This window comes from Stegostoma tigrinum, chromosome 10 (assembly GCF_030684315.1).
Source record: "Stegostoma tigrinum isolate sSteTig4 chromosome 10, sSteTig4.hap1, whole genome shotgun sequence".
Taxonomy (NCBI): domain Eukaryota; kingdom Metazoa; phylum Chordata; class Chondrichthyes; order Orectolobiformes; family Stegostomatidae; genus Stegostoma; species Stegostoma tigrinum.
This window is the reverse complement of record NC_081363.1, coordinates 70,422,258-70,447,766: the sequence shown is the minus strand read 5'-3', so window position 1 is coordinate 70,447,766 and position 25,509 is coordinate 70,422,258. Positions and strand designations below refer to the sequence as shown.

Here is a 25,509-nt window from a genome sequence, read left to right as displayed (position 1 = left end):
GTAGGAATTATTACTTTGAGCAACTTTCTTTGCTGACTTCCACGTGAAATGTTTGTTAATAACTTATAATTCCGGGGAGTAAAGATCTATTGTGTTTTTCTTTTGAAGTGCTCTGACAGAGCCCTGAGAGTTTAAGTGACTTCTGACCTGAGTAAAGTTTATAGATTCTTCAGACAAGATATTTATTCTGACAAATGTTTGACAGGAGCTTTGAAGTGTTTTAAAGAGATCTCGTGCAATTTTCTTGAATAATAAGAAATACTTGTCCATTTGACCTGGAAGCTGTACAAACGGGAGGGAAGTTAAGACCAGAAGCCATGTAGCTGGCAGATACAAAGGAGGGGTACAGTCAGAGGAGCTGGAGGGTGAAGGCACAGATGGTAAACAGCCTGAAAGCTGAAAGAAGAGGAATTTTTGTGAGAGGTAGAAATTCATTCTGTAGCAGATGCTGTTGTGTTAAGCAGAAAGGTAGGCAGGAGCTCCTGGCAGTATTCAATGAGCTGGCTTTACAATAAAAGTCAAAACCTGGAAAGCCGAGTGATTAGCTCAGAGACACTAAAGAGCTGGTGATTTATCACTGAATGATGAAACTACGAACTGGCGTGTTACTGGTTGATTTGTTGAAAAATAAATTTGGAATGGGCATACCATCAAAACAGTCATGCCCTAAGGAGGAGAGGGTATGTAGACATGTGCCTCTGATCAAATTATAGTCATGAAACTTGAAGGTGGAAGCTCTTGTTGGATAGGACTCCTGACCTTTCCTACCTGAATGAAGGACAGTGGAACTGTGTCACTGTGTAGTGCCACATTGTGCAGCGTGCATTGAGAATGCTTGGAGTAATATGAGATGTATTGATGACCCCAAGTGTGATTGACCGTTTTATATGAACTGTTGTTCGGCCAGTACTTTGTGTGTAATTTGCATTGGTTCTGATTCATGTTAAACTAGATTTCATTGTTGACAATCACTTCATTTGGTGGATATTCAGTGAATTTGATTATTTTGGTTTATGGTTCCCTCACGGGGGATTATAACAGAGCAAAGCTGGCTTTTAGTAGGTACTTTTCGACATAAGAGCAAAAGTAAGCCATTTGCTTTGCCATTTAATGAGATTATGGCTGATCTGAAAATCCCCAGCTGAACTCTCCTGGTTCCCCATGACCTTGAATCCCTTCCGGATTAAAAATTGGTCAGTCTCAGCCTCCAATATACTTAATGATCAAGTCTTGGTAGCGGCCTGCACAGATTTACTAATCTTTGAGAGAAGAAAGATTCTTCATGATCTATATCTTAACTTGATAATCCCAAACTCTCAGGCGAGGCTGTTTGGACCTAGACTCTCCCAAAATGGGAAGCATCCATCTTGTCAAGACCCCTAAAGCACTTAAATGTTTCAATAAGATCTACTCTTATTCATCTTAACATCAATGAATATAAACCCAACTTACTTGCCCTCTCTTTGTAAGAGAATCCCTCCATAATGGGAATCAACCTCAGGAGCATTCTCTGGACCTCCTCCAATGTCTTTTCTTGAATGAGGGGACCAGAGCTTCTTACAGTATTCTCGTGTGGTCTGACCAATACCTTTGTGTAGTTTAAGCAAGTACTCCCTATTTTTATCACCCATTCCGTTTGAAATAAAAACCAGCAGTAGTTAGCACTGCTGCCTCACAGTGCCAGGGCCCCGTGTTTGATTCCAGCCTTGGGAGACTGTGCAAACTTCACACAGACATTCTCCCCGTGTCTGCGTGGGTTTCCACTGGATGCTCCAGTTTCTTCCCACAGGTCAGGATGTGCAAGCTGGGTGAACTGGCCATGCTAATTTGCCCATGGTGTTCAGGAATGTGCAAGTTAGGTGCATTAGCCATGGGAAATGCAGTTACAGGGGAAGGATAGGCGAATGGGTCGGGGTAGGATGCTGTTCAGAGGATCGATTTAGACTTGTTGAGCTGAGTGGCTTGTTTCCACACAGCAGGGATTCTACAATTCATTCCATTTACTTGCTCTATTACCCACTTAATTTGGATGATAACTTTTGGGAATTCATGCTCAAGGGCACCAAATTCCTCTGTACTGCAGCTTTCTGCACTCTTTCCCTATTTAAGATATGTTTAGGCCGTCTTTTTGATGTGTTAAGGTGCATTATTTTGTATATTCCCACAAGCTTTTGCCCACTCACTTCTGTAGACTCTTTGTGTCATTCCTGTCTAATTAGCTTCCCATTTGCAAACTAGCTGACAGTACATCAACTTCCATCGTCCAAGTCACAAATACGTATTTTGTGAATAATTATGGCTTTAGCATCACAGTGACACTCCACAGGTTACAGGTTTCGATCCAGAAGATGTCTCCCTTATCCAATGCTCCGTCTCAGTTAGTCAATCCTCTATGACAAACACTTCAGGCTGTTATCTTATGAAGTGGCCTTACGTGCAGTACCACCACTTGGAAGTTCTGCCTTAGAGATTTCTGTGGTTGTAAGGAATTTCCAACCAATGTTTGGAATAACATGGAACAATTACTGAAAGTTGAAAGTGCCATGTGTTTCTGGTTCCTTCACACTGTCATACATGTGTGCAAAACTGAACTGATCTTCGATTGAAGAAATGAAGATTAAGAGATGGGTGTGATCAAAGTCTTGAGTGGACAGAAAATTGTTGAGAGAGGTCATGACAGTTTCCATTTATTCAACTTACGGGGAATAAACTGCAGATAAGTCTAAAAGTGAAAGAAAATAAATGTTAGAAATGCTCTAATGGCTAATCAACATCTGTGAGGATAATAGATGTGTTTATGCCTTCAAGTGTGAGTACTTTATCAGAATTTGGTGAAGTTGCAGATGAACAGTATTTGAAAAAATATAGGAACTGCAGCAGTCTGTTCTCTTGGCCCTCATCCCAACATCATTATTAAAATTGCTGACAAAGGGAACACTGCTATTGTATAACAAAAGAATCATTACTTGCTGAGGTTAAATGGCCACTCTCTGAATGTTCATCCTAACTCAATTGGACCATGACTGAATTGTTCTGAACATCACTTGCTGCTCCTTCCTTGAAGGACATACGCTGACACAAACTTTAAATCTCGGCTCTCTCTTCCCCCTCATCTGTCCCTGCTGCTCTCTCTTTTCTATTGAATACTGTATTGATCCTGCCTTCCACTTGGTCATTTTCCCACTTGTCATGATTGATGGTGAAGACCTTCATGTCTCTTCTGATATCACCCTAGAGTTGGAGTTTGGTATCCGCCACTTGACTCCAGGCACAAGCCACCTCTCTGCGGAGCGTGTCCATAGGGGTTACACCCATCTTCTTCGTGTCTCTTTTTGGTTGCGTTGCTTGGCCAGGATCTGAAGGCCCATCATGTGCATCTTCCTCTCAACCTTAGATTCTAAATCCAGAGGAATGGTGGGGTCTCGATATCTGGTGCCCCCTCGGTTGTTTAAAGGGATCACCAGTCTCCTGAAGGACGCCACACCAGTCCAGTGCCTTTGTAATACAGGCGTTTGAATACAAACTTAGAAATAGAAACAAAACTTCAAAGCATTTGTGCAGACTTAGATGATCAAATACTCCATAGACTCCCACAGTTCCATTCTGCTGCAGCATCAGAAATGCTATCTGTGGAATTTGGGTTCAGCAACGCGGCTGTTATCCTGAGCTCGGTTAAATTTACTTGTGGAAGCTTGGAGGTATTCTTGTTAATATATTTATCAACAACTGATTTAGCATGTTGGGTAATATCCGTAGCAAATCGATGGTCTGTTCAAGTAGTGGGTTCATTAAACCAAATGACATTACCTAAATTGCATTTTGTTTCTGATTATTGCATTTCATGTCTTGAAATGACTTGCAACAAATAACTGTCTCGAACCAGTGCCATCTAAACTGAAGGTTTTGTTTTTGAGATTGGAAAGAATTGACTGAATTTAATCTTTTCATGCATTTCAGTTAAATATAAATCATGTCCCACAACCCTTACCTGTGTTTAAACATACACAAAATGGAAATTATTTTGCCTCTTTTTATCCCATTTTTTTCTGGATCTTTCTGCCACCATCTCTCCCAAAATTCAGTCATCTATCGTATGCTCCTAGATTTGATATCATGTAACTAACTGCACAGGGGGTACTGGTTAGCTGGTCAGCTCAGTTCACTAGCCATGCAGTATGTGGCTCAGAATAACACCAACAGTGTGGGTTCACCTCCCACTGAAGTTGGGATAGACCTGAGGTCTGTATCCATCCCAATCCCGCAGGAAGTGAAGAGTAAGCTGTCCCTGAACAAGGGGACAGCTGACTAAGAAGCATATGGTGAATCATGGAGCTGAAATTTGGCAGAGCGAATGGAAATAATTATCCATTTATCCAGGTGCTGTGTTGTTTTGCTGAAAATTAATCCTGGATCTGTTGCTGATTTAAGTGTCTAAAAAGAGACCATGATAACAGAGTGCATTGAAGCCTCAGTGCACTGTGAAAGAGTTTACACCTAGGATTACCCTATACAGAAAAGAAATTGAACGTCTCTAAAATCGGGTGTCACCAATCAGCAGGGTACTGAGTAAATTGACAGAAGCTCAAAATTCTGTTCTTTCAAAGTCATGAGAAAGAGGTAGAGTTTATCATAGCATGGGTATAGTACTTGATTCTGAACATGCCCTGATCGTATACAAGGTGTGTCAACAACCCCCTCTAACCAGAGAGAGAGATAGTGACAGTGACCACCTCCCATTAACATTCTGTGGTATTACGATCACTGAGTCCCAGTTTCCTGGGGATTGCCATAAACGAGAAACTCATTTTGAGATGAGCCATGAGAGTTTCTGTATCCTCTGGTAACTTGCTCACCCACACTCTTGTAATCCTCTCCTCCAATACACAGCACAAGTCAGAAGTATGCTGCAATCCTCACCACTTGTCTGGAGGGCAGCAACGTTTACCTTTGTAACCCATGAAGACTACTTCAACTGCACTTTGTCAAACCCACAACCTCTACCACCTGGAAGGATAAGGGCTGCAGATGTTTGTGAACATCACCACCTCCAAGTTGCCCTCTAAACTGCGCTGACTTGGAAATACATTGCTAAATATGTTGTCGGTTAGTCTTAGAAACTCCTAAAGGTATTTTGTGAGCGGCTTTGTCACATGAAGTGCAGCGGTTTGAGGAAGGCAGCTCACCATTTCAACCCCACTTCCACAGCAGCCTGCGATCTGGTAGCAAATGATGGCACTGCCACCCAATGTCCCTGGCCAAGGATACATAGAACGTAGAAAAGTGCAGCACAGTACAGGCCCTTCGGCCCACGATGTTTTGCCGTGGAATAATTCTAATCCAAAAATAAAATAACCTAACCTACATTCCCCTCAATTCACTGCTGTCCATGTGCATGTCCAGCAGTCGCTTAAATGTCACTAATGACTCCGCTTCCATGACTACCACTGGCAAACTATTCCATGCGTTCACAACTCTCTGGGTGAAGAACCTCCCTCTGACGTCTCCTCTATACCTTCCTCCTAACACCTTAAAACTATGACCTCTCATGGCAGTCAATCCTGCCCTGGGGAAAAGCCTCTGGCTATCGACTCTATCCATGCCTCTCATTACCTTGTACACCTCGATCAGGTCCCCTCTCTTCCTCCTTCTCTCCAGTGAGAAAAGTCCAAGCTCAGTCAGCCTCTCCTCGTAAGACAAGCCCTCCACTCCAGGCAGCATCCTGGTAAACCTCCTTTGCACCCTCTCCAAAGCCTCCACATCTTTCCTATAATATGGTGACCAGAACTGGACACAATATTCCAAGTGTGGTCTCACCAGGGTTTTGCAGAGCTGCAGCATAACCTCGTGGCTCTTAAACTCGATCCCCCTGTTAATGAAAGCCAAAACACCATATGCTTTCTTAACAACCTTATCCACCTGGGTGGCAACTTTGAGGGAGCTATGCACTTGAACACCAAGATCCCACTGTTCCTCCACACTGCCGAGAATCCTGCCTTTAATCCTACATTCAGCATTTAAGTTCGACCTTCCAAAATGCACCACTTCGCATTTATCCAGGTTGAACTCCATCTGCCCTTTCTCAGCCTAGCTCTGCAAACTGTCAATGTCTCGCTGAAGCCTGCAATAGCCCTCGATACTATCAACGGCACCTCCAACCTTTGTGTCATCAGCAAACATACTAACCCACCCCTCAACCTCCTCATCCAAGTCATTTATAAAACCTACAAAGAGCAGAGGCCCAAGAACAGAGCCCTGCGGGACGCCACTCAGCACTGACCTCCAGGCAGAATACTTACCATCTACAACCACTCTCTGCCTCCTGTCAGCCAACCAATTCTGAATCCAGACAGCCAAATCACCCTGTATCCCATACCTCCTGACTTTATGAATGAGCCTGCCATGGGGAACCTTATCAAATGCCTTGCTGAAGTCCATGTACACCACATCCACTGCTCAACCCTCATCAACCTCTCTCGTGACTTCCTCCAAGAACTCAATAAGATTTGTGAGGCATGACCTGCCCCTCTCAAAGCCATGCTGACTCCCTTTAATCACGCTATGCTTTTCCAAATAGTCATAAATTCTATCCCTCAGAATTCTTTCCAAAACCTTGCTGACCACAGACGTAAGACTAACTGCTCTGTAATTTCCAGGGATTTCCCTATTCCCTTTCTTGAAAAGAGGAACAACATTTGCCTCTCTCTAATCTTCCGGTACGACTCCCGTGGAGAGTGAGGAAGCAAAGATCTTTGACAGCGGCTTAGCAACCTCGTTTCTCGCTTTCCGGAGCAACCTAAGATAAATCTGGTCTGGCCATGGGGACTTATCAATCTTAATGTTTGCCAAAATTTCCAGCACATCAACTTCCTCAATCTTGATCTGTTCAAGCCTGTTTTCCTGCTCCTCAAAGTTCTCACTCACAACAAGGCCCCTTTCCTTAGTGAAAACCGAAGCAAAAAACTCTTTTAGGGCTTCCCCTACCTGCTCAGACTCCATGCACAAGTTCCCTACGCTATCCCTGATCGGCCCTACCTTCTCCCTGATCATTCTCTTATTCCTCATGTATGAGGCACGCTGGGGAGTCAAGATTGTGGCTGATTGCATGGATGCTTGTTAGCTGGATCATAATATTCCTTGTTATTTCTGTTGCAGAAGTTATTAATTTAAACAAGTCTACCGCCGTACATATTCTTTAAACTTGCGATGATAGCTGTGGGAGCCGAGAATGAAGTGATTGTATTTCTTTCCCTCTCTGCCAAGATAACAGGGCATTTGTAAGGGGAGAAACCTGAAATTAGTTTTGAGTTTTGCAAATTTTCCCTGGGAAATTCAATTGCCAGAGGGGGTAAAATGTTATCAAAAGGCTTTGTTGAAATGTGGCTTCCTATTGCCCATTGCTCAGCTGCAGCTGCAGGTGTAGCTGCAGCAAACAGTAGTACAAATTGGAAAGCTGTCACAACTTTTAAGATCTGTAGGGACCAAGTTATTTTTAGTCTAAAAGTATCAAATGGAATAGCCTCTTATCAGTGACTGAGACGAAGTAAAAGCTGTGCTGGAGAGGCATGCTGTGCTGAGCACTGAAACCTTGTTTAATTTTGTCCCTCTTCCAAATTATGGTCAGTAGTGATATTCAAGGTTTTGATGAATAAATGCCATAACATTGAATCTTATTAGAGACCAATATTTACTAGAGAATGTTTGGTTGCAGTTTTTTTAAAAAACAAATAATTGAACACGAATTAAAAGCATGGCGTAGGCTATTCAGCCCTTTGAATCCGCTGTATTGTTCAAGGAGATTATGGCTGATGTTTCGACAACATTATTGATTCTTCAAATGCACCTTCTGAGTTGTAAATTGCATAGTGCAGAAACTGTGCATATCACAGTTTAATGATCGACGTAAAATTCCATAAGCATCTGAGGGGGTTTTTCACTCCATTCCAGCCACTCCCTTGAAATGCTACAGTTGTGTATGCTTAGATGCCCGAATATTGATGTATCATTTATTGTTTGCTTAAAAGATATAAAACAGAATTTCTTACTGTGTGATTTACAATGAACAACGGCCCTGCGAATTTAACTGAATAAGGAGCACTAGCAATCTTAGGATAGACCAGAAACCAAGTCTGCGTTCTGAAGGCTAAATGGTTGAAGAAAGAGGAATCCATTCTGATCTCCTGATGGCTGCAGGTGAATGCCACTGGCACTGAATGCAGGTCAATAGTAGTGATCCATCTGTGCCCATGTTCATTAAATCAGTCAGAGTTGGCAGCAAATCAGAAGGAGCAGAAAAGAGCTAATTATGAAAACTGTACAGAAATACAGAAGAAAGAAAGATGTACACTGCAACTGAAAGCATCAGTTTGACAAGACTTGTGACTCAGCAGGAGGGTATGAGAAATGAGGAACTGAGAGTTATATGCTTTTAATGTTTGCCCATTTATTTGAAAGCCAGATATTAAACTTTTCTTGACAAAACCCCAGTCAGGTTGTCCAAAAGATGCTAACAGAACCCTGCATCTAAAAGGAATAATGGCAGTGCTTAAGAAGCTAAGAACTGGAACCTCTGCTGTCAATTCTCAATTCAGTTTGTGCAACCTTTTCTTCACATTTTGTTCTATTAGAAACTGGCAATTGCCAAAATATTGCCATAACAACTTCGATTTAACTAGTTGGTCTTATAATCTCAGAATATCCCAAAGCACTTCGCTTAATTCACTAAATTGATTATTTAATGTCCTTCCAATATCAAGTTTAACAAGGTTAGGGACCAAGAAAATGGGATTAGAATGGGATTCTTGTTTTTACTAGCATAGACGCAATGGACTGAAGGGCACTCTCATCACATTTGAACTCTATCCACTGTTGTAACATTGAAAGACATAACATCAGCTTGGTCACGATTAGGAGCCTGTATTAATGCTGTTAACTATACACTTAAATTGCTTTGATCATATTGATTGAGGGATCAGTATCGGTCAGTTGCCAGGAGAACAAATTTACCATTCTGTCAAAAATTGCTGTGGGCACCTCTTCCTGCGTTTCCATACGGGTAAGATCTTGGCTTAACCTATCATCCAGAAGTCAGTTTGACCACTGGGCATCACTCCCTCAGGCCTACTTTTCAGTTGATGTTTGTGTTGGATTATGTCGTGAAGATGAGGGTAAAGCTCATGGCACTCAGTATTAGTTGTGCACAAGCTGGAGAGCTACTTCCAGTGAGCATCCATGTGAAGATTTGGAAGTCACTGCCCATGATGTTTTTGGAACAGCAACATATACATTCAGCCAGAGATATTCATAACTAAGACGTATAGAGAGTGAGTTGCTAAACATTAGATGCTTCATTATATCCTCGAGCAGACTTAGTGGTTGGTTAGCTTAGTTGGCTGGAAGGCTGATGTGCAATGCACAGTGATGCCTATGGCATAAGCATCAGTTGAATCCTGCATTGGCTGATGTCACCATGAAGGACTCTCCTACTCAACCTCTCCTGTCACCTGAGGCATGGTGACCCTCAGGTTAAACCACCACCAGTCATCTCTCTCTAACAAGATGGTCTGGTAACTTTACCTTTGTTTACCTAGCGGACTCCCCCTGCTGATACATGTGCAAGTGAAGGCATCAAGGTGACAAAATGTGCTATGGGACTTTCAACACACTGCACGTTTTAACTGCCCATTGGTTATTGATGTAAAGATAATGTCTTGCCACTTAGTTCCCAAAGTGTCTTGAACCATGTGAAGTCTCTGTATCAGCACCATTGGCTTTGTTTTTAGGAGGCAGGGCCAGAGGTAAACAGTTGCTAAGGAAATGGCCTGAGTTTGTATGCTGGGTTCCTAGCTCTAATCTGTCCCAGACTGTTTTCATGGATGTTGGGGTTGGGAGTCAGACCAATCCAGGTATGAGAAGAGACTGTCTGGGACTTTTCAGGCAACATTCAGACCTCACCTTAATGAGGTGGTGAACCAGTCTTCTGACTATTAATTTTTCACTCTGGGAAAGCCACATTGTATGGTCATTTTCCATGTATTTCATTTTTCTGACTGACATTTCAATAAAAAAGCAGTGGAATTCTGATGCTCACAGGGAAATTTGCTGTCGATAAGCATCGACTAAACACGTTGCAAAAAGACTTGGGGCTTATCTATTCCAGTCCAAGTCGCTTTCGAGCCTCAAGTGTCTTGATTACTATAGAACTCTCTCTCAGACACTGTAAATTTAACTTTTGCAAATGTGGTGGCTCGTGCCATCTGCTTTTAAATAACATTAAAGACCTTCAAAAACACCTTTCTACTTTTCCTTTCTGGTTATTTTATCTAATGCTAAAGCATTGTATCTGAACAGATACAATCAAACAATTTGTCCTGAGCATTCATTACTTATGACAAAATCCATCCTGATTTGTTTGTAAAATACAGAGGCCTCACAAAAACTCTAGCCAAGGCATTGCTACGGACAACATACCAGGAAACTGTGATAACAAGGTTTGGAGCTGGATGAAATTTTCTGAAGGGTCTCGGCCCGAAACGTCAGCCTTCCTGCTCTTCTGACGCTGCTTGGCCTGCTGTGTTCATCCGGCTCTGCACCTTGTTATCTCTGATTCTCCAGCATCTGCAGTTCCTACTATCTCCAAAATGCTAATTTGACTTTACAAACTCATGTTTAAACTGAGACTAGTTTCAGACTACAGTGATCAAGACATTTGCAAGCGTAATGGCACATGAGGAACCTTTGTATTCTGCTTTGGGATGTCGGCATCTCCGACTTTTATTGCCCATCCCTAAGAAGGTGGTGGTGAGCTGTCACCTTGAACAGCTGTGGACCGTTCAGTGCAAACATACTTACTACTTGCGTATACTTTCATCAGTTTCAGTTGAGCATATCGCTGACCCTTAGAGGCTTAGCAACTTGTGCTGAAGAGTAAATTTATCATGCTCATTATTCGGAGAAAATACATTCTTATCTCTAGCTGCACTGGAGTTCACTGTTGACCTTTTTTGTGATGTATATGAGAATCCATAGTGTTGATGTTGTGTGGAGATGGTGGAAATACTGTATTTCCCAGCTTTATCATTCCCCATTTTAATGAATATAAACAAACCTACTCAGGTAGCAGATCTGCTGCTGTATTGTTTCTCATGACATATGGAAAAGTGGATGGAGGCAGTGGCGGGGAAATGATGAGACAGATGGTATTATGTGACATAACACCACTGATATCCCGCCACTGATAGCCGTCACTGAATAATTCACGTGCTGTCTCAGACCAGGAAGGACTGATTGGAAGTGTCACAGGACCTGGAGCAGTCTATTCTTTATTGAGCTTACTCCATCATTTAAAACAGTGACAGCTGATTGAACATGACCGTGTGTTTTTACCCACACTATGGAAAATTGATGTTACAGTTAGAATAGTGGTATACTGTGTGAAAAGGAATAACTAGGTGATAACCTCTGATAGTCAGTCTCGATCCAAATTTACTCTTAAGTGGTCAGTTTTTAAGGAAATGGCTCCAAAGTTGATTTTTTATTTTATAGAACATAGAATTGATCAGGATACAAGTAATGAAAAGTGCAAGGTCACATTCAAGAAGGTGCCAATCACAAAATGTATACACATGCAATATATTTCAATAAATTGGGGTTTTCAGAAACACAAAGTGAACAGTTTCCTTCTGTGACACAAATGTCTCCGATTGTAATGTCAATAATGCCTACAATTCAAATTTCAAAGAAAATGTTAGTCTTTGAGAGAAAAAAAGTTGTTCATGTAAAAATAAACTGATAGATAAAGCCCACATTCTCGATATTTTTAAAGTAAACAACGATAAATACAATCACTTAAAGACTTGATTCTGCTTTTTTTAAAGAATTTATCTCAGCCTGTGAGTCCCAAGAGTTTGCGCAGGAAAACTGTCTGCTGGGAATGACAGCATTGTGTGTTGGGTTGTGAAATTGACTCACATAGGGGTCCTATTAACATTCACTGATGGTGTAAGATGGACAAGATTGGTCTGACTGCCCTTCAGACAAACTTCCTGATTTGCCACTTCCTTGAAGTTAATTGAATGTGACATTCAATCCCCAAGAAACCTGTCTCATTCCAGAATATATTTTAATGAACAGGAATTGACTTATTCATTTACTGCAGGCTTGAGGCCCTAAGGTTCCCTCTTAGACATTATATACATCCCTGTGAAAAGAAAGAACAAACCCACTGACTCACAATGAACAACACCATGGATGTAATAAATTAACGTATTAATTGAAAACATGAAAATTGAAAATATGTTTGAAACAGCGAATTGATTACATCTGTTACCCCAAAGTAATTGTTTCCCATCCTGTAAATCTGCTCAAATTGAAGGCCACGTCGGATCTTAACCTCACTGCAGTTTTACGTTTTAAATTTAATAAATGAGAATGGAAGCCTTTTTTCTCAGTTTATTTTTACTTAAACCACTTTAAACTCTCAAAAACTAAAATTTATTTTCAACTTTGAATTGCATGCATTATTGACATTGCAATTGTAGCCATTTGTGACAGACAAGGAAGCCGTTCATGTTGTATCTGACAGAGAATCCACCAGTGGCCGACGCCGACGGAACCCCGCCCACAGCCGACGACCTCATCGCTCCGCCCACAATCTCCACAGCCAGCAACCCCACAGTAGACAGCCACACTGAGCCCTGCCGAATCTTCACCATCCCCGCAGACCTCCCACTGACTGAGGAGGCACGGTCAGTCCTAAGCAAGGGGCTTACCTTTGTCCCCCTACAACCGCATATCAACGAATACCAGTCACGTTTGGACATAGAGCAGTTTTTCCGTCGCCTTCGCCTCCAAGCTTAGTTCTTCAACCAGGAGCCTAAACCTCCCTCCACTGACCCCCCTTCACCCGCCTCCAACACAAGTCCTCCTCCTGGACACCACCACCAGGCCTCCTACCCTCCCTCGACCTCTTCATCTCTAACTGCCGTCGAGACATTAACCGCCTCAACCTCTCCACCCCTCTCACCCACTCCAACCTCTCCCCCGCAGAACGGGCAGCCCTCCGCTCCCTCCGCTCCAACCCCAACCTCACCATCAAACCCGCAGACAAGGGTGGCGCAGTAGTAGTATGGCACACTGACATCAATGAGGCCAAACGCCAACTCTCCGACACCACCTCCTACCACCCCCTTGATCATGACCCCACCCCCGAGCACAAAACCATCATCTCCAACACCATTCATGACCTCATCACCTCAGGGGACCTCCCACCCACAGCCTCCAACCTTATTATTCCCCAACCCCGCACGGCCCGTTTCTATCTCCTTCCCAAAATCCACAAACCTCCCTGCCCTGGTCGACCCATTGTCTCAGCCTGTTCCTGCCCCACCGAACTCATCTCCACCTATCTGGACTCCATTTTCTCCCCCTTGGTCCAGGAACTCCCTACCTTCGTCCGTGATACCACCCACGCCCTCCACCTCCTCCAGAACTTCCAATTCCCTGGCCCCCAACACCGCATTTTCACCATGGACGTCCAGTCCCTATACACCTATATTCCTCATGCAGATGGCCTCAAGGTCTTCCGCATCTTCCCGTCCCGCAGGCCCGACCAGTCCCCCTCCACCGACACCCTCATCCGCCTAGCCGAACTCATCCTCACCCTCAACCACTTCTCTTTCGATTCCTCCCACTTCCTACAGACAAAGGGGGTGGCCATGGGCACCCGCATGGGCCCCAGCTATGCCTGTCTCTTTGTAGGTTACGTGGAACAGTCCCTCTTATGCATCTACACAGGCCCCAAACCCCACCTCTTCCTCCGTTACATTGATGACTGTATCGGCGCCGCCTCTTGCTCCCCAGAGGAGCTCGAACAGTTCATTCACTTCACCAACACCTTCCACCCCAACCTCAAGTTCACCTGGGCCACCTCCAGCACATCCCTCACCTTCCTGGACCCCTCAGCCTCTATCTCAGGCAACCAGCTAGTTACTGATGTCCATTTCAAGCCCACTGACTCCCACAGCTACCTAGAATACACCACCTCCCACCCACCCTCCTGCAAAAATTCCATCCTCTATTCCCAATCCTCCGCCTCCGCCGCATCTGCTCCCAGGATGAGGCATTCCACTCCCGCACATCCCAGATGTCCGAGTTCTTCAAGGACCGCAACTTTCCCCCCGCAGTGGTCGAGAACGCCCTTGACCGCATTTCCCACAACACATCCCTCACACCCTGCCCCTGCCACAGCTGCCCAAAGAGGATCCACCTTGTTCTCTCACACCACCCCACCAACCTCCAGATACAACGCATCATCCTCCGACACGTCCGCCATCTACAATCCGACCCCACCACCCAAGACATTTTTCCATCCCCACCCTTGTCTGCCTTCCAGAGAGACCACTCTCTCCATGACTCCCTTGTTCGCTCCACACTGCCCTCCAACCCCACCACACCCAGCACCTTCCCCTGCATCCGCAGGAAGTGCTACACTTGCCCCCACATCTCCTCCCTCATCCCAATCCCAGGCCCCAAGATTTCTTTCCATATTAAGCTGAGGTTCACCTGCACATCCGCCAATGTGGTATACTGTATCCATTGTACCCGGTGTGGCTTCTTCTACATTGGAGAAACCAAGCGGAGGCTTGGGGACCGCTTTGCAGAACACCTCCACTCGGTTTGCAGTAAACAACTGCACCTCCCAGTCGCGAAGCATTTTAACTCCCCCTCCTATTCCTCAGACGACATGTCCATCATGGGCCTCCTGCAGTACCACAAGGATGCCACCCGAAGGTTGCAGGAACAGCAACTCATATTCCGCTTGGGCACCCTGCAGGCCAGTGGTATCAATGTGGACTTCACCAGCTTCAAAATCTCCCCTTTCCCCACCGCATCCCACAACCAGCCCAGTTCGTCCCCTCCCCCCACTGCATCACACAACCAGCCCAGCTCATCCCCTCCCCCCCACTGCATCCCAAAGCCAGCCCAGCCTGTCTCTGCCTCCCTAACTTGTTCTTCCTCTCACCCATCCCTTCCTCCCATCTCAAGCCGCACCTCCGTTTCCTACCTACCACCTCATCCCACCTCCTTGACATGTCCGTCTTCCCTGGACTGACCTATCCCCTCCCTCCCTCCCCACCTATACTCTCCTCTCCACCTATCTTCTTTTCTCTCCATCTTCGGTCCGCCTCCCCCCCTCTCCCTATTTATTCCAGAACCCTCACCCAATCCCCCGCTCTGAAGAAGGGTCTAGGCCCGAAACGTCAGCTTTTGTGCTCCTGAGATGCTGCTTGGCCTGCTGTGTTCATCCAGCTCCACACTTTGTTATCTTGTATTCTCCAGCATCTGCAGTTCCCATTATCTCTTATTGGAATTAGTATTTTGTTTGGATCTGTAATTTGTGAGAGATGTTGAGTTATTAACATTTAACACAATGAAACAGAAAAGATCAATGATAAAAATTACTACGGGTTGATTTTTTTTATACTTTCCTTTCCCAGTTTTCAGATCGCCAAAATAGGAAATATTGACACAGTTTTCATAGTACCATAATGCTGCAACCTCTGTTAAAATTTCTCAATAATTTGCCGCCTAAGTAATAATAAAAACAGAATGCTTGAAATGTACCAAAATCAAAGGTTTTACACTAGCATATAGATGTCTGGACAGGATTGCATAATGTGAAGCTTATATCTAGTTTTATTTCAGTAGGCAAGCCCATCCCTGACTGACTGGGTCAGTATTTATGTTTTGTCTGTAAATAATGCTGTTCTTTTAACCTCAAAGTTCTTTTTCCTAGTCACATTCATGCTCCTTCATTCATTTTGTCTTTTACCATGTTACTCAGAAAATCAAGCAAGGTGTAATGTGTACATCAATTCCAAGAAAGCTGTAAGCTCAGTCTGCAGATCTGATCAATTGTATCCAGTGCCGCCTTGTCTCTTTAGTTTTCCTACGTTGTCTTTATGCATTCTGTAATTACTCTACAAAGTCCCAACCCAGGTCCTCGGTGGTACAATTATATAAACTGAACTGTTAGTGTCTCATTTTTCCACTGGTAATATGGCACTTTTATTTTTAATTTCTGTGATCTCTTACCATTTAAGTGTGCTCATAACAGGTAGTGTATAACTTGTCATTTTTAAAAAAATCTTCCCTGTCATTTAAAATAAGTAGAACCTGTTCCGAAGGCTGCAGTAATTCGTGCCAAATGCTGATGCTTGTGAACAACTTCCTCCACTGGAGCTTGCCCCTCCTTAAGTGTAACCTGTGTAACCTTCTCCAGCTCAACAATCCTCACATGAAGTCTGCTTTCCTCCAATTCATGTCCCTTGTGCATTCGCGGTTTCGTTCACCTCACTAACACTGGCCATTCTTTATCTGCCTCGGCGCTGCATTGTGGAATTCCCTGCTATAATTCTTTCTATCTCCTTCTGTTTTTGCAAGACCCTGCTCAGGATGGAGAATGTTAGGTTTTTTGAACTTTGGAATCAGGGGATATCAGAATTGGGCAATAAAATGGAATTAACTAAGAGTATTGCCCATAATTTTATGAAATGATCACACAAAGATCAGCATATGGCCAACTTTTGTTCCTTCTTCCTTTTGTACTATGTTCTTAGAGCATTCCATTCTCTTTGATTGCAAGACCATTTTCCCTAAAATCATCTAATGTCATGTGATTCCCATTTTTATTGAGTGGCACTCCTGTGGAGGGCCTTTAGGTTTTTTGCCATGTTAAAATACTGTTTAAATTGATGTTGAGTATGCATGTGGGACCCTTTTCTATGTGGTGGGAAGTTTTTTAAAAATAATAAATTATGCACGACCTGTTATGAACACGCTTAAATGGTAAAAGATCACCAGAAATTAGAAGTAAAAGTGCCATATTACCAGTGGGAAAATGTGACACTAACAGTTCAGTTTATATAGTCGAATCACTGAGGACCTGGGTCGGGACTGGGTAGACACAGTACAGAATGCATAAGGAAGAGATAGGAAAGCGAAAGTTTGTTTAACTCTTGAGCTCTAACTGTTAAATTGTTCCTTCTGTTTTCAGAACCCCAAAGACTGCAGTAAAGCCAAAAAGTTGGTTTGTAACATCAACAAGGGGTGTGGCTATGGCTGTCAGCTGCATCACGTCGTCTACTGCTTTATGATTGCATATGGTACACAACGCACTCTCATCCTGGAATCTCAGAACTGGCGCTACTCCACTGGGGGATGGGAGACTGTCTTCAAACCAGTTAGTGAAACCTGCATGGATAGATCTGGCACCACCACTGGCCATTGGTCTGGTAAGCAATGCCAACCATCCTGTGGCCGTTCCAACTATTTGAACAGTGAGCTATGCTTCATATTTGGATGCACCTGATGTCAGAGTTTGAGATTTTCAGCAAATTTCTTGAGGAAAATATGATTTTAAAGTGGGAGACATGATAAATATTTAAAATGCAAACATCTTTTGTTCTAGGTAGGATCTCGACGGCGTCAATACGTTTTGTAGCGCTGCAGGCAGTCTCATATTTTAATTAACGATTATCTAAGCATTGGAGTGCATGTCACAAAATTGTTTGATTCTAGACCTCCTGAGCTTTTCAGATGAGTTTGCAGTCCTCCCATCACACATCGAAGATAATTTAGATGAACTGAACTGAAATTAACTCTGCTGTTAAGCTGTCAGTATCACTGTGAGTTGGAAGATTTCTTGGGTAAGAGGTAGGACTGGTTCAGTTTGGGAACACGATTGGTGTGGACTAGTGGGACCAAAGGGTCTGTTTCCATGCTGCATAACTCGAAAACGTCTCAAAGTGCAGGGGTTTCACTGGTATTGAACTGATATTTCATTCCAGAGTTGGACCTGTGCTGCAAATTTATGCGTTCTTCCTAACTTTTGGCCAGTGACGAGAATAAAATAAAAATACAGACAGTCCCCGTGGCTGTGAATGGGTTACATCCTTAAATCTATTTACAAGCCACCTTGAACACAAGTCAGAACGCAATGGAGGGCAATATAAAATGGCCATTATAAGTACAAGTATTGGTCACACAATATACCCTATTTTCTCCCTATTTTCCTCGTATACCTCCCTATTTTCTGCATATAAACAGACGTTTCCCAGCCACCATCAGTTCTGAGGAAGGGTTACCGGGCCCTCTGTTTTCTCCTCCACAGATGCTGCCAGACCTGCTGAGCTTTTCCAGCAGCTTTGTTTTTGTACACGATGTGCCCCTCTGTGAGAAAGGTGCCTAGTCCCGTAAGTCAGATGTTCATAAATCGGGGGCCACCTGTATGCCTTCTGTTGATAATACATGAGTTATATTGTTAAAATACCCAGGTAAAGTGCAATCTTTAAATAAATAAATGGAATGCTTAGAGAAACTGTTGGGTGAAGGAGGAGTAGTATCATGCAGCAATCTTCGGTGACCTGATCACCCCTCTCTCCCTGCAGAAATCACCAGTATTTCTCCTTGTCCACTCCCACATGACTTCTCAAGTCAGACATTCTCAGCAGAGTACAAACTCTCATCATGCTGTCACCAGATAATTGGTGGGCAAACTGTTTAATTTCTTCTTTGAAATGAATAATGCCAATGTCAGGACGACAAAGCAATCTTTTCGATGGCAGGCTTACTTCTGATTATTAGAATGTCTGTTATAAATCATGATCCACCAGCAGTTATTATCTGGTTGAAGCACAACTGTAAATCTTCAGAAAACATCAAGAGCAGTTGAGCAGGATTCTGTAAACAAAATTTGCATGTTTAATTTTCTCTTTGCCATATTTCTTTTGGATTTGGACACATCATCTCTATCTCACAGATGGACAAGGGAGCAGGAATGTTTTAAAGGGTGATTAGAACTTGCTTGTCCCATTTCTTAGAATCCCTCCAGTGTGGAAAGCAGGCCATTTGGCTCATCATTCCACACTGATCTTCTGAGGAGCATCCTACCCAGACCCCCCCTGCTTTATCCCTGTGATACTGCATTTCCCATGGCTAATTCCCCTGGACACTGCGGGGCAATTTAGCATAGCCAATCCACCTAACTTGCACATCTGTGGACTGTGGGAGGAAACCTACACATTCACAGAGAGAATTTGCAAACTCCATACAGACAATTGCCCAAGGCTGGGATTGACCCCGGGTCCCTGATGCTGTGAGGTGGCAGTGCTACCCGCTACCTAGAGTTGTGTTAATTCCAGCCTGATGTTGGAAGCTAATCAGTGTGATATTAACACACTGTACAGAATAGACAATCAAGCAAAGCTAACGAGAACTTTGTATAAAGATACCACAGGGTGTTAAAGGATAGATAGTGAAAACTTTGAAGAGATTGGCTTAATAGGTGGAAATAATGAGGTCAATGACTTAATGAAGAGTATTAGAGTTTAGAGCCCAGATAGCTGAAGTCACAACCATCAATGGTGGCACAAAGAAAATTGGGAATATACAAGAGGTAAAAATGAAAAGAAAGCAGATTACATAAAGGTTATATATGGCTGGAGGAGGTTACACGGTTGAGTGGAATGAGACAGTGCGAGAATTTGAAGAAGAATGCATGAGAATTTTTCATTTGTACCACAGCTGGGCAGGGAGCTATAGTAAGTCAGGAAACATGGAGCTAGATGAACAGGACTTGGTGTGAGTTAAGAAAACTGAGGTGGCGGTCAAGTGTATGCAAAGATTTGATAGAGTTGTTCAAAATAATGTGTTTGTCCAAATAGGAGAGCTGTTTGTAGCTACAGGAGGAACAATCATAAAAGGACACAGATTGAAAATAATTGATAGTTCATTAAACAATGAGCGTAGTGACAACGGGTTACATAGTTTCCATCTTTTGCTGTCTCACTTTATGATTCTAAAAGTACCTAGCAAAAATCTAATCTGGTCATATTAAGCATACAGATAAGGGTTTGGCAAACAAATAGTCTGAAGCAGGAGTGTAGGTTATTAATACTACTCAGATGGAAGTAAGCAATATGACATCCCGGCACAACTGAAGTGATTTGTTCTTGCTTTGTCTCAACAAAACTGAGATCTTCAGTGCCTCCCTGTACCATTTAGAACTGATTGTCCCAAGGTGAGCTCTCAGTGTGGACATTCCCAACAGCAGAACCACAGTGTCCTGGTGGATGCAGCTAGCATCGCAGAAATTGACCCTTTAAGAAAAATTGAAGGTACACAGGTGACAGATCACTGTGCTTAAATTCATTCTTGTTTCTGTGGGGCAGAAAGAGAAGCCACCTTACGGGCCTGCCCAGCAACTTCATACAGCTGTCTATCGCTAGCCCTCAGATGATTTTGATGATCATGAGTGAGCAATGGGTTGTATCAGCAGACACTGATATCTTGGTATTAACCATGATTTGCTTTTTTTCTGTCTGTTGCGTGACCTCAGTTACATCATTTTGGAAAGAACTGGCTTTTCCCTCTTGTGACCTTTTGTTGTGCAATTGCTGAATTCTTAATGTAAGGAGTACTTTGAATGCTTGGATAGCATTAGAGCCCTGCTTGATTTAACTGGGGGGAAAAAAAACAAGTCTGGATTGAATTTTGTTCCCCAAATTCCAAAGCAGAAATGAATACTTACAGTTGAAGTTGTAGCAAAACTTAAATTCAATGTAATTGCATCTTTATTTGATGCAGTGGGACTGACGCAAACTATGCTGTCTGATTTTGGATATACAGTACTCTTCCTTATGATTCGACATTGCATGTTACTTTATTATATATTTCCTATCTCTGCCCCTCCTAGCTGAGCCTTAAGAACAGCTTCTGTGGCTTATTTCTGAAGCAATAAATCTATGTACCAAGAATAATAATACCCATTCTGTATGCATGTGGAAAGAAAATATGTTAATAACTGACCATCAAATTTTTCTTACCTTGGCTCCCTTCCATCGCCAAGTTTTCGACCATATTTATAATTTGCTGCCAGCATTCTTGTTTATACCTTAAGCACTAAAAGCCAAGTTCCAGTACTTTGGCATTGTGGTAGTTTATTAGCAATGTGTAATTGTTCAGGATGACATCAGATTTGTAGCTCTGCCAATGTGTATTTGAGAAATGGCCTGACAGTTGTTGTAACAATTGAACCATTGTGTTTTTTTTAAATGCTGGCTCACCACAACTCACTTATTCTGGTGGTAAATCCAATCAACTCGGCAAATGCCAATTTAGCTTTTTTCTGGAGCCAGGAACAGGAAATCCCATGTGCAGTGTTGAAACAGGGAATACGCTGTTCATGTAATAAGGCTGGAAGTACCTTTCTAAACAGTAAGGCAGTGTGCATCATGGTAGAGGAACAGTAGAGCTGGTGAGATTCGATGGATAGTTCAAGCAAAGAGCTGACACAGATGCCCAAGTGACTGTCAATTATGCTGTATAATTCTACAATCCCATAAATAAAAGGTTAGTCTGTGAAATACTGCTGTTACAATTTGGAAATTCCAATTTCCAGATTAAACTTTACATGAAAGTTTATCCAGAGTGGAGATCTTGTTCAAATGATGGCATTCAGTGAGTCTTCTGTCAAGAATACTACTTATTATGTTGACTATGGGACATGGCACTTTTCCTAACGTGAGTATTTTCCAAGGTTTCTCAATATAGTGGCAGAGAGCAGCCACTGAGTTTGCCAATTTTCCCATCTGAGCATGGATAAACGTAAGATTGGAATCAGACAAAAGTTGATCCTGAGCCATTGAACAAGGTATTGGAAAAGGAGATAAAGTTTGGTCAAAGAGTTCGAAAGAAAATAGTGGCAAATAGCCAGAGATCTGGATTGGAAAAACCTCTTCCATTCTATCTAACCGATGCACTGTGCGGTGCGGTATGTCACACTATGTGATCGCTTAAAAAATGCAGGCCGGTTTGGTGGTGGAGTTATCCGATGTGCCAAGGTACTGCAGGTTCGTTCAGAAGATCACTCCAGCCCTGATTAACTTCAGGCAATATATGATATTTTGTCCAAGGTGGTCCAGTCCTTATCCGGAACAGATCCAGCTCCGGCTCCTGCTTGAAGGTATTCCGGGAATCGGCATCCACTGCATGAGCTGGCTCCTTATTTCTGCTTAGAGATCCGTGCTTCCTTCCTTCTCTGCAATGATTCTACTTTGCGTGTTACTTTGATATATATTTCCTATCTCTGCCCTTCGTAGCTGAGCCTTAAGACCAGCTTCTGTGGCTTATTTCTGAAACAATAAATCTATGTAATGAAATAAACATTTTCTGATTTTCTGTTTTCTGATTTTACAGCTTCAAACTCTGATGAGTTTGTCTTCCAATGTGCGTTGTATTTGGAAGCTATGTTTGAGATTGTTCTACGTTAAAACTGGAATATTTGTCCAGCATATCTCAACACAGCAGCAATGATTTTTAAACTTGCCACACTGATAGCTATTTGCATCCGAGTCACAGTGCTGTTGTGGTATAAACTAGCTTACTTAATGATGTACCATTAAAATAAGTCACACATGTATATGAAATCATAGGGAATTTCCTTCAGCTTCCATATCTAAAATATTAAGTGTTCATGAGTAACCCAGGATGACAGAGTACATAGAATATCACTTCTGATGAGTGTTTCATGCTGTGGGTCTATCACACATGCATCTGAAACTCGAAACTTTCTCCCAAGCAAAATCAGATCTCGATTTGCCTGTGGGGAATGAGGAGACATCAGATTAATTTATTTGACTGGAAGTATCCTTCTTATTCCCGAGTGCAGTGCAGATCAGAATCGTTAGGCATGTATGCACAGACATGCTTTCTCCTACATCATGGCCACTCTTCGACGCAACCTGTAAACTGGCAGTCATGGAAACTAATAGCAAGCGCTGTTAGAAACTTTCCAGGAACACTTGTCGACGTGCAATAGCTTTGGTAATGATATGTTTGAGTCAAATATCAACAGAATCTGTACCAATTATTTACTCGTGCAGTGCTTCTGTATAATCCGGGCATGTAATTCAATTGGTCTGAACCCTCCCCTACACATGCTGCCACAGTCATCGAAACATGCTGTATTTCACTGACTTGTATGGATAGGAGCTTCTTGGAATACAGGTTACTTCTGTCTCGTAGCAACTGAACCCTGCCGCTGCTTTTACTGTGCGTTCAGCTTACTTGCCTGTGCCGGCAGAGATATAGTTGAGGTGTGACATGCTTCTGTTCCATGTCAATGTACCAGTCATGCAACAAAGGTTGGTAACATGACAATGTAGCTCATTGCCTGCATATTGTCTCATCTTCAAATAACATGAACCAGGAGATTATGTACAGGTATCTGCCCTCAAATGCAGATGCTGTAGCCTGTGTTCAGATTTATGGAATTAATAAATTGCATCCTTTCCCGGTGATCATGACAGTCAGCAGTTGAAGAAATATCTCTTTCGGTGTACATGCACATCATGACATAACACTGAACAAGGAAAAGGATTTCTCAAGAGCACTGAGGTGCATGCATCAAATCCATCTCCTGTTTTGTTGAACGTGATAACATTTGAACATGATAGCACTTGGACGAAAAATAAGCATTTATGGTTATGGGGGGTTTGAGTTGTGGGAGAGCTGATAGGAAAGTGGAGCTGAGATCATGACCAGATCATTTGAGATTGTACTGATGATTGGGTGGGTTGAGTGGCTGACTCCCACTTGAGTCCTGCGTTCGGTTGTGTCTGGTGAAACAGGTAGAATCACATTTTGATCGACGTCGAGTACAGATTTTAGCCGAAACGTGGGATGATATTAAAAAGGTACCAGTCACATGTGAACTGCATCTCAGCCACACCCGGTAACAGATTGTGGAAGGTGGAGTGGCAAAAGAGAGGGGCACAAATGGTTGGGGAAGAGGGTTGTAGCAAAGAGAGAGTTAAAATTCAGAAAATGACACAGACTCGGTAAACCAAGAAATGTGAATGTGATTGATTGTACATGAAGTAAAAACACTTTCCAACTGACAGAACAATCAGATGGTCACGTAATTGTTTTTGAGCTTTGAAGTCGCTGTATATTTTTGTCACAGAACATGAAAGCTTGTAATTTCTGGAGGTTAGAATGAAATGCGGCTAGAGCCTGTGCTTAAGATACGAAAGTTAAAAATTCCATTTCTGACTGTTCAAATTGGTTCATAAATTGCTAGTCGAGTAAGTTGTGTTTATTGTGTGAACTACATTGTGAAACCCTGGAATTAATAAACTGTCTATGCATTGAGGAAACCATGATTATATGAAGAAATTATTGATAGCATTTATTACCGTATCTAAACCACGACTCGGGCTGTCTAAACTATGTAAAGAAAAGCAAGCACCGTTGTTTTTCAAACCTGAGAATTTCCATCATCAAATAGCACTTAAGCCCTTGTTTGATCAGACTGCAATTAAACTTGGTGTTCTTAAGTGAACAAACTGACTTCAAGATTAATTATGGATTAAATTCCAAAGAAAATGCACAAAATGTTGTATGAAATTCAAAGTGAACAATGAGTGTCTATCAACTAGAAATAGAGATCATTTTGTCTGTCTTTTTCATTTAACATGCGGTATAAGTGTTGCAGGCAATTTGTTGCTCATCCCTAATTGCACTTCAGCTGAGTAGCATTCAGACTATTCAAGAAGCCAGTTTAGAGTCAGCCACACTGTGGTGGTTTTCGATAACAGTTGTCACTGATGCAATGACATTATGCTTCAGACTTTATTCTGTAAATTAACTTGCACCCCTGCTGCTGTGGTGGAATTGACCCTGAAGCTTTAGTCTAGGGCCTTGGGATGACTCATCACTTTTTGGGATTATAGGAACAGGAGTAGGCCATTCAACCTGCCAAGCCTGTTCCACCATTCAGTGAGATTATGGCTAATCTGTGGCAAATTTCCATATGCCTGCCTTTGGCCAATGTTCCTTCACAGGTTTGCTTAATAAATATGTACCTGTCTCGGATTTAAAATTAACAATTTACCTTGCACCCATTTCCGTTTGTGGGAGAGAGTTCCAGAAATCTACCACTTTTTTGTGTGCAAGTGCTTCCTAACATCTCTCCTGAATGGTCCGGCCCTAACTTTTAGACTGTGCATCCGTTCTCAAATTTCCAAATGGTGGAAGAAGTATCTATCATTACCACCACATCAACATCTTCCTCCTCATGCACGGGGAGAAGACTTTAATTCGGGATTTAATAACCTTGTCCAAGGTTCATGACATGTCTAGAGTGGGTCATGTTGACTGCCACGTTCTAAATTCAATGAATTATTTCCCAGACCAACCCAAGCCAATCATAAACAGTTCTGCAAACCATTAACTGAAATATAATTGTCTCATAAAATCTCAACCATGTGGAAGCAGGCCATTCCGCCCAGCGAGTAACACTGACCTCTGAAAAGCATCCCATTCTCAGTCCACCCTTCTACACAATCCCCGTAACCCCATATTTGCCATGGCTAACCCACCTAGCCTGCATACCCCTGGATACTATGGGCAATTTGGCACAGCCAGTCCACCTCGCCTGCACAGGAAACT

General features: G+C 42.7%; 1 protein-coding gene across 25 annotated transcripts in view; it reads left to right on the top strand.

Annotated features, from left to right (window-relative positions):
* The window catches only part of LOC125455632 (alpha-(1,6)-fucosyltransferase), a 658,909-nt gene that overhangs the window by 573,609 nt on the left and 59,791 nt on the right, over positions 1-25,509 (top strand). For all 25 annotated transcript variants that reach the window (XM_059649250.1, XM_048537870.1, XM_059649243.1 and 22 more), the window contains one exon: positions 17,054-17,291. In XM_059649250.1, coding sequence (XP_059505233.1) covers positions 17,054-17,291 — 238 coding nt within the window. The remainder of the gene's footprint in view (positions 1-17,053; positions 17,292-25,509) is intronic.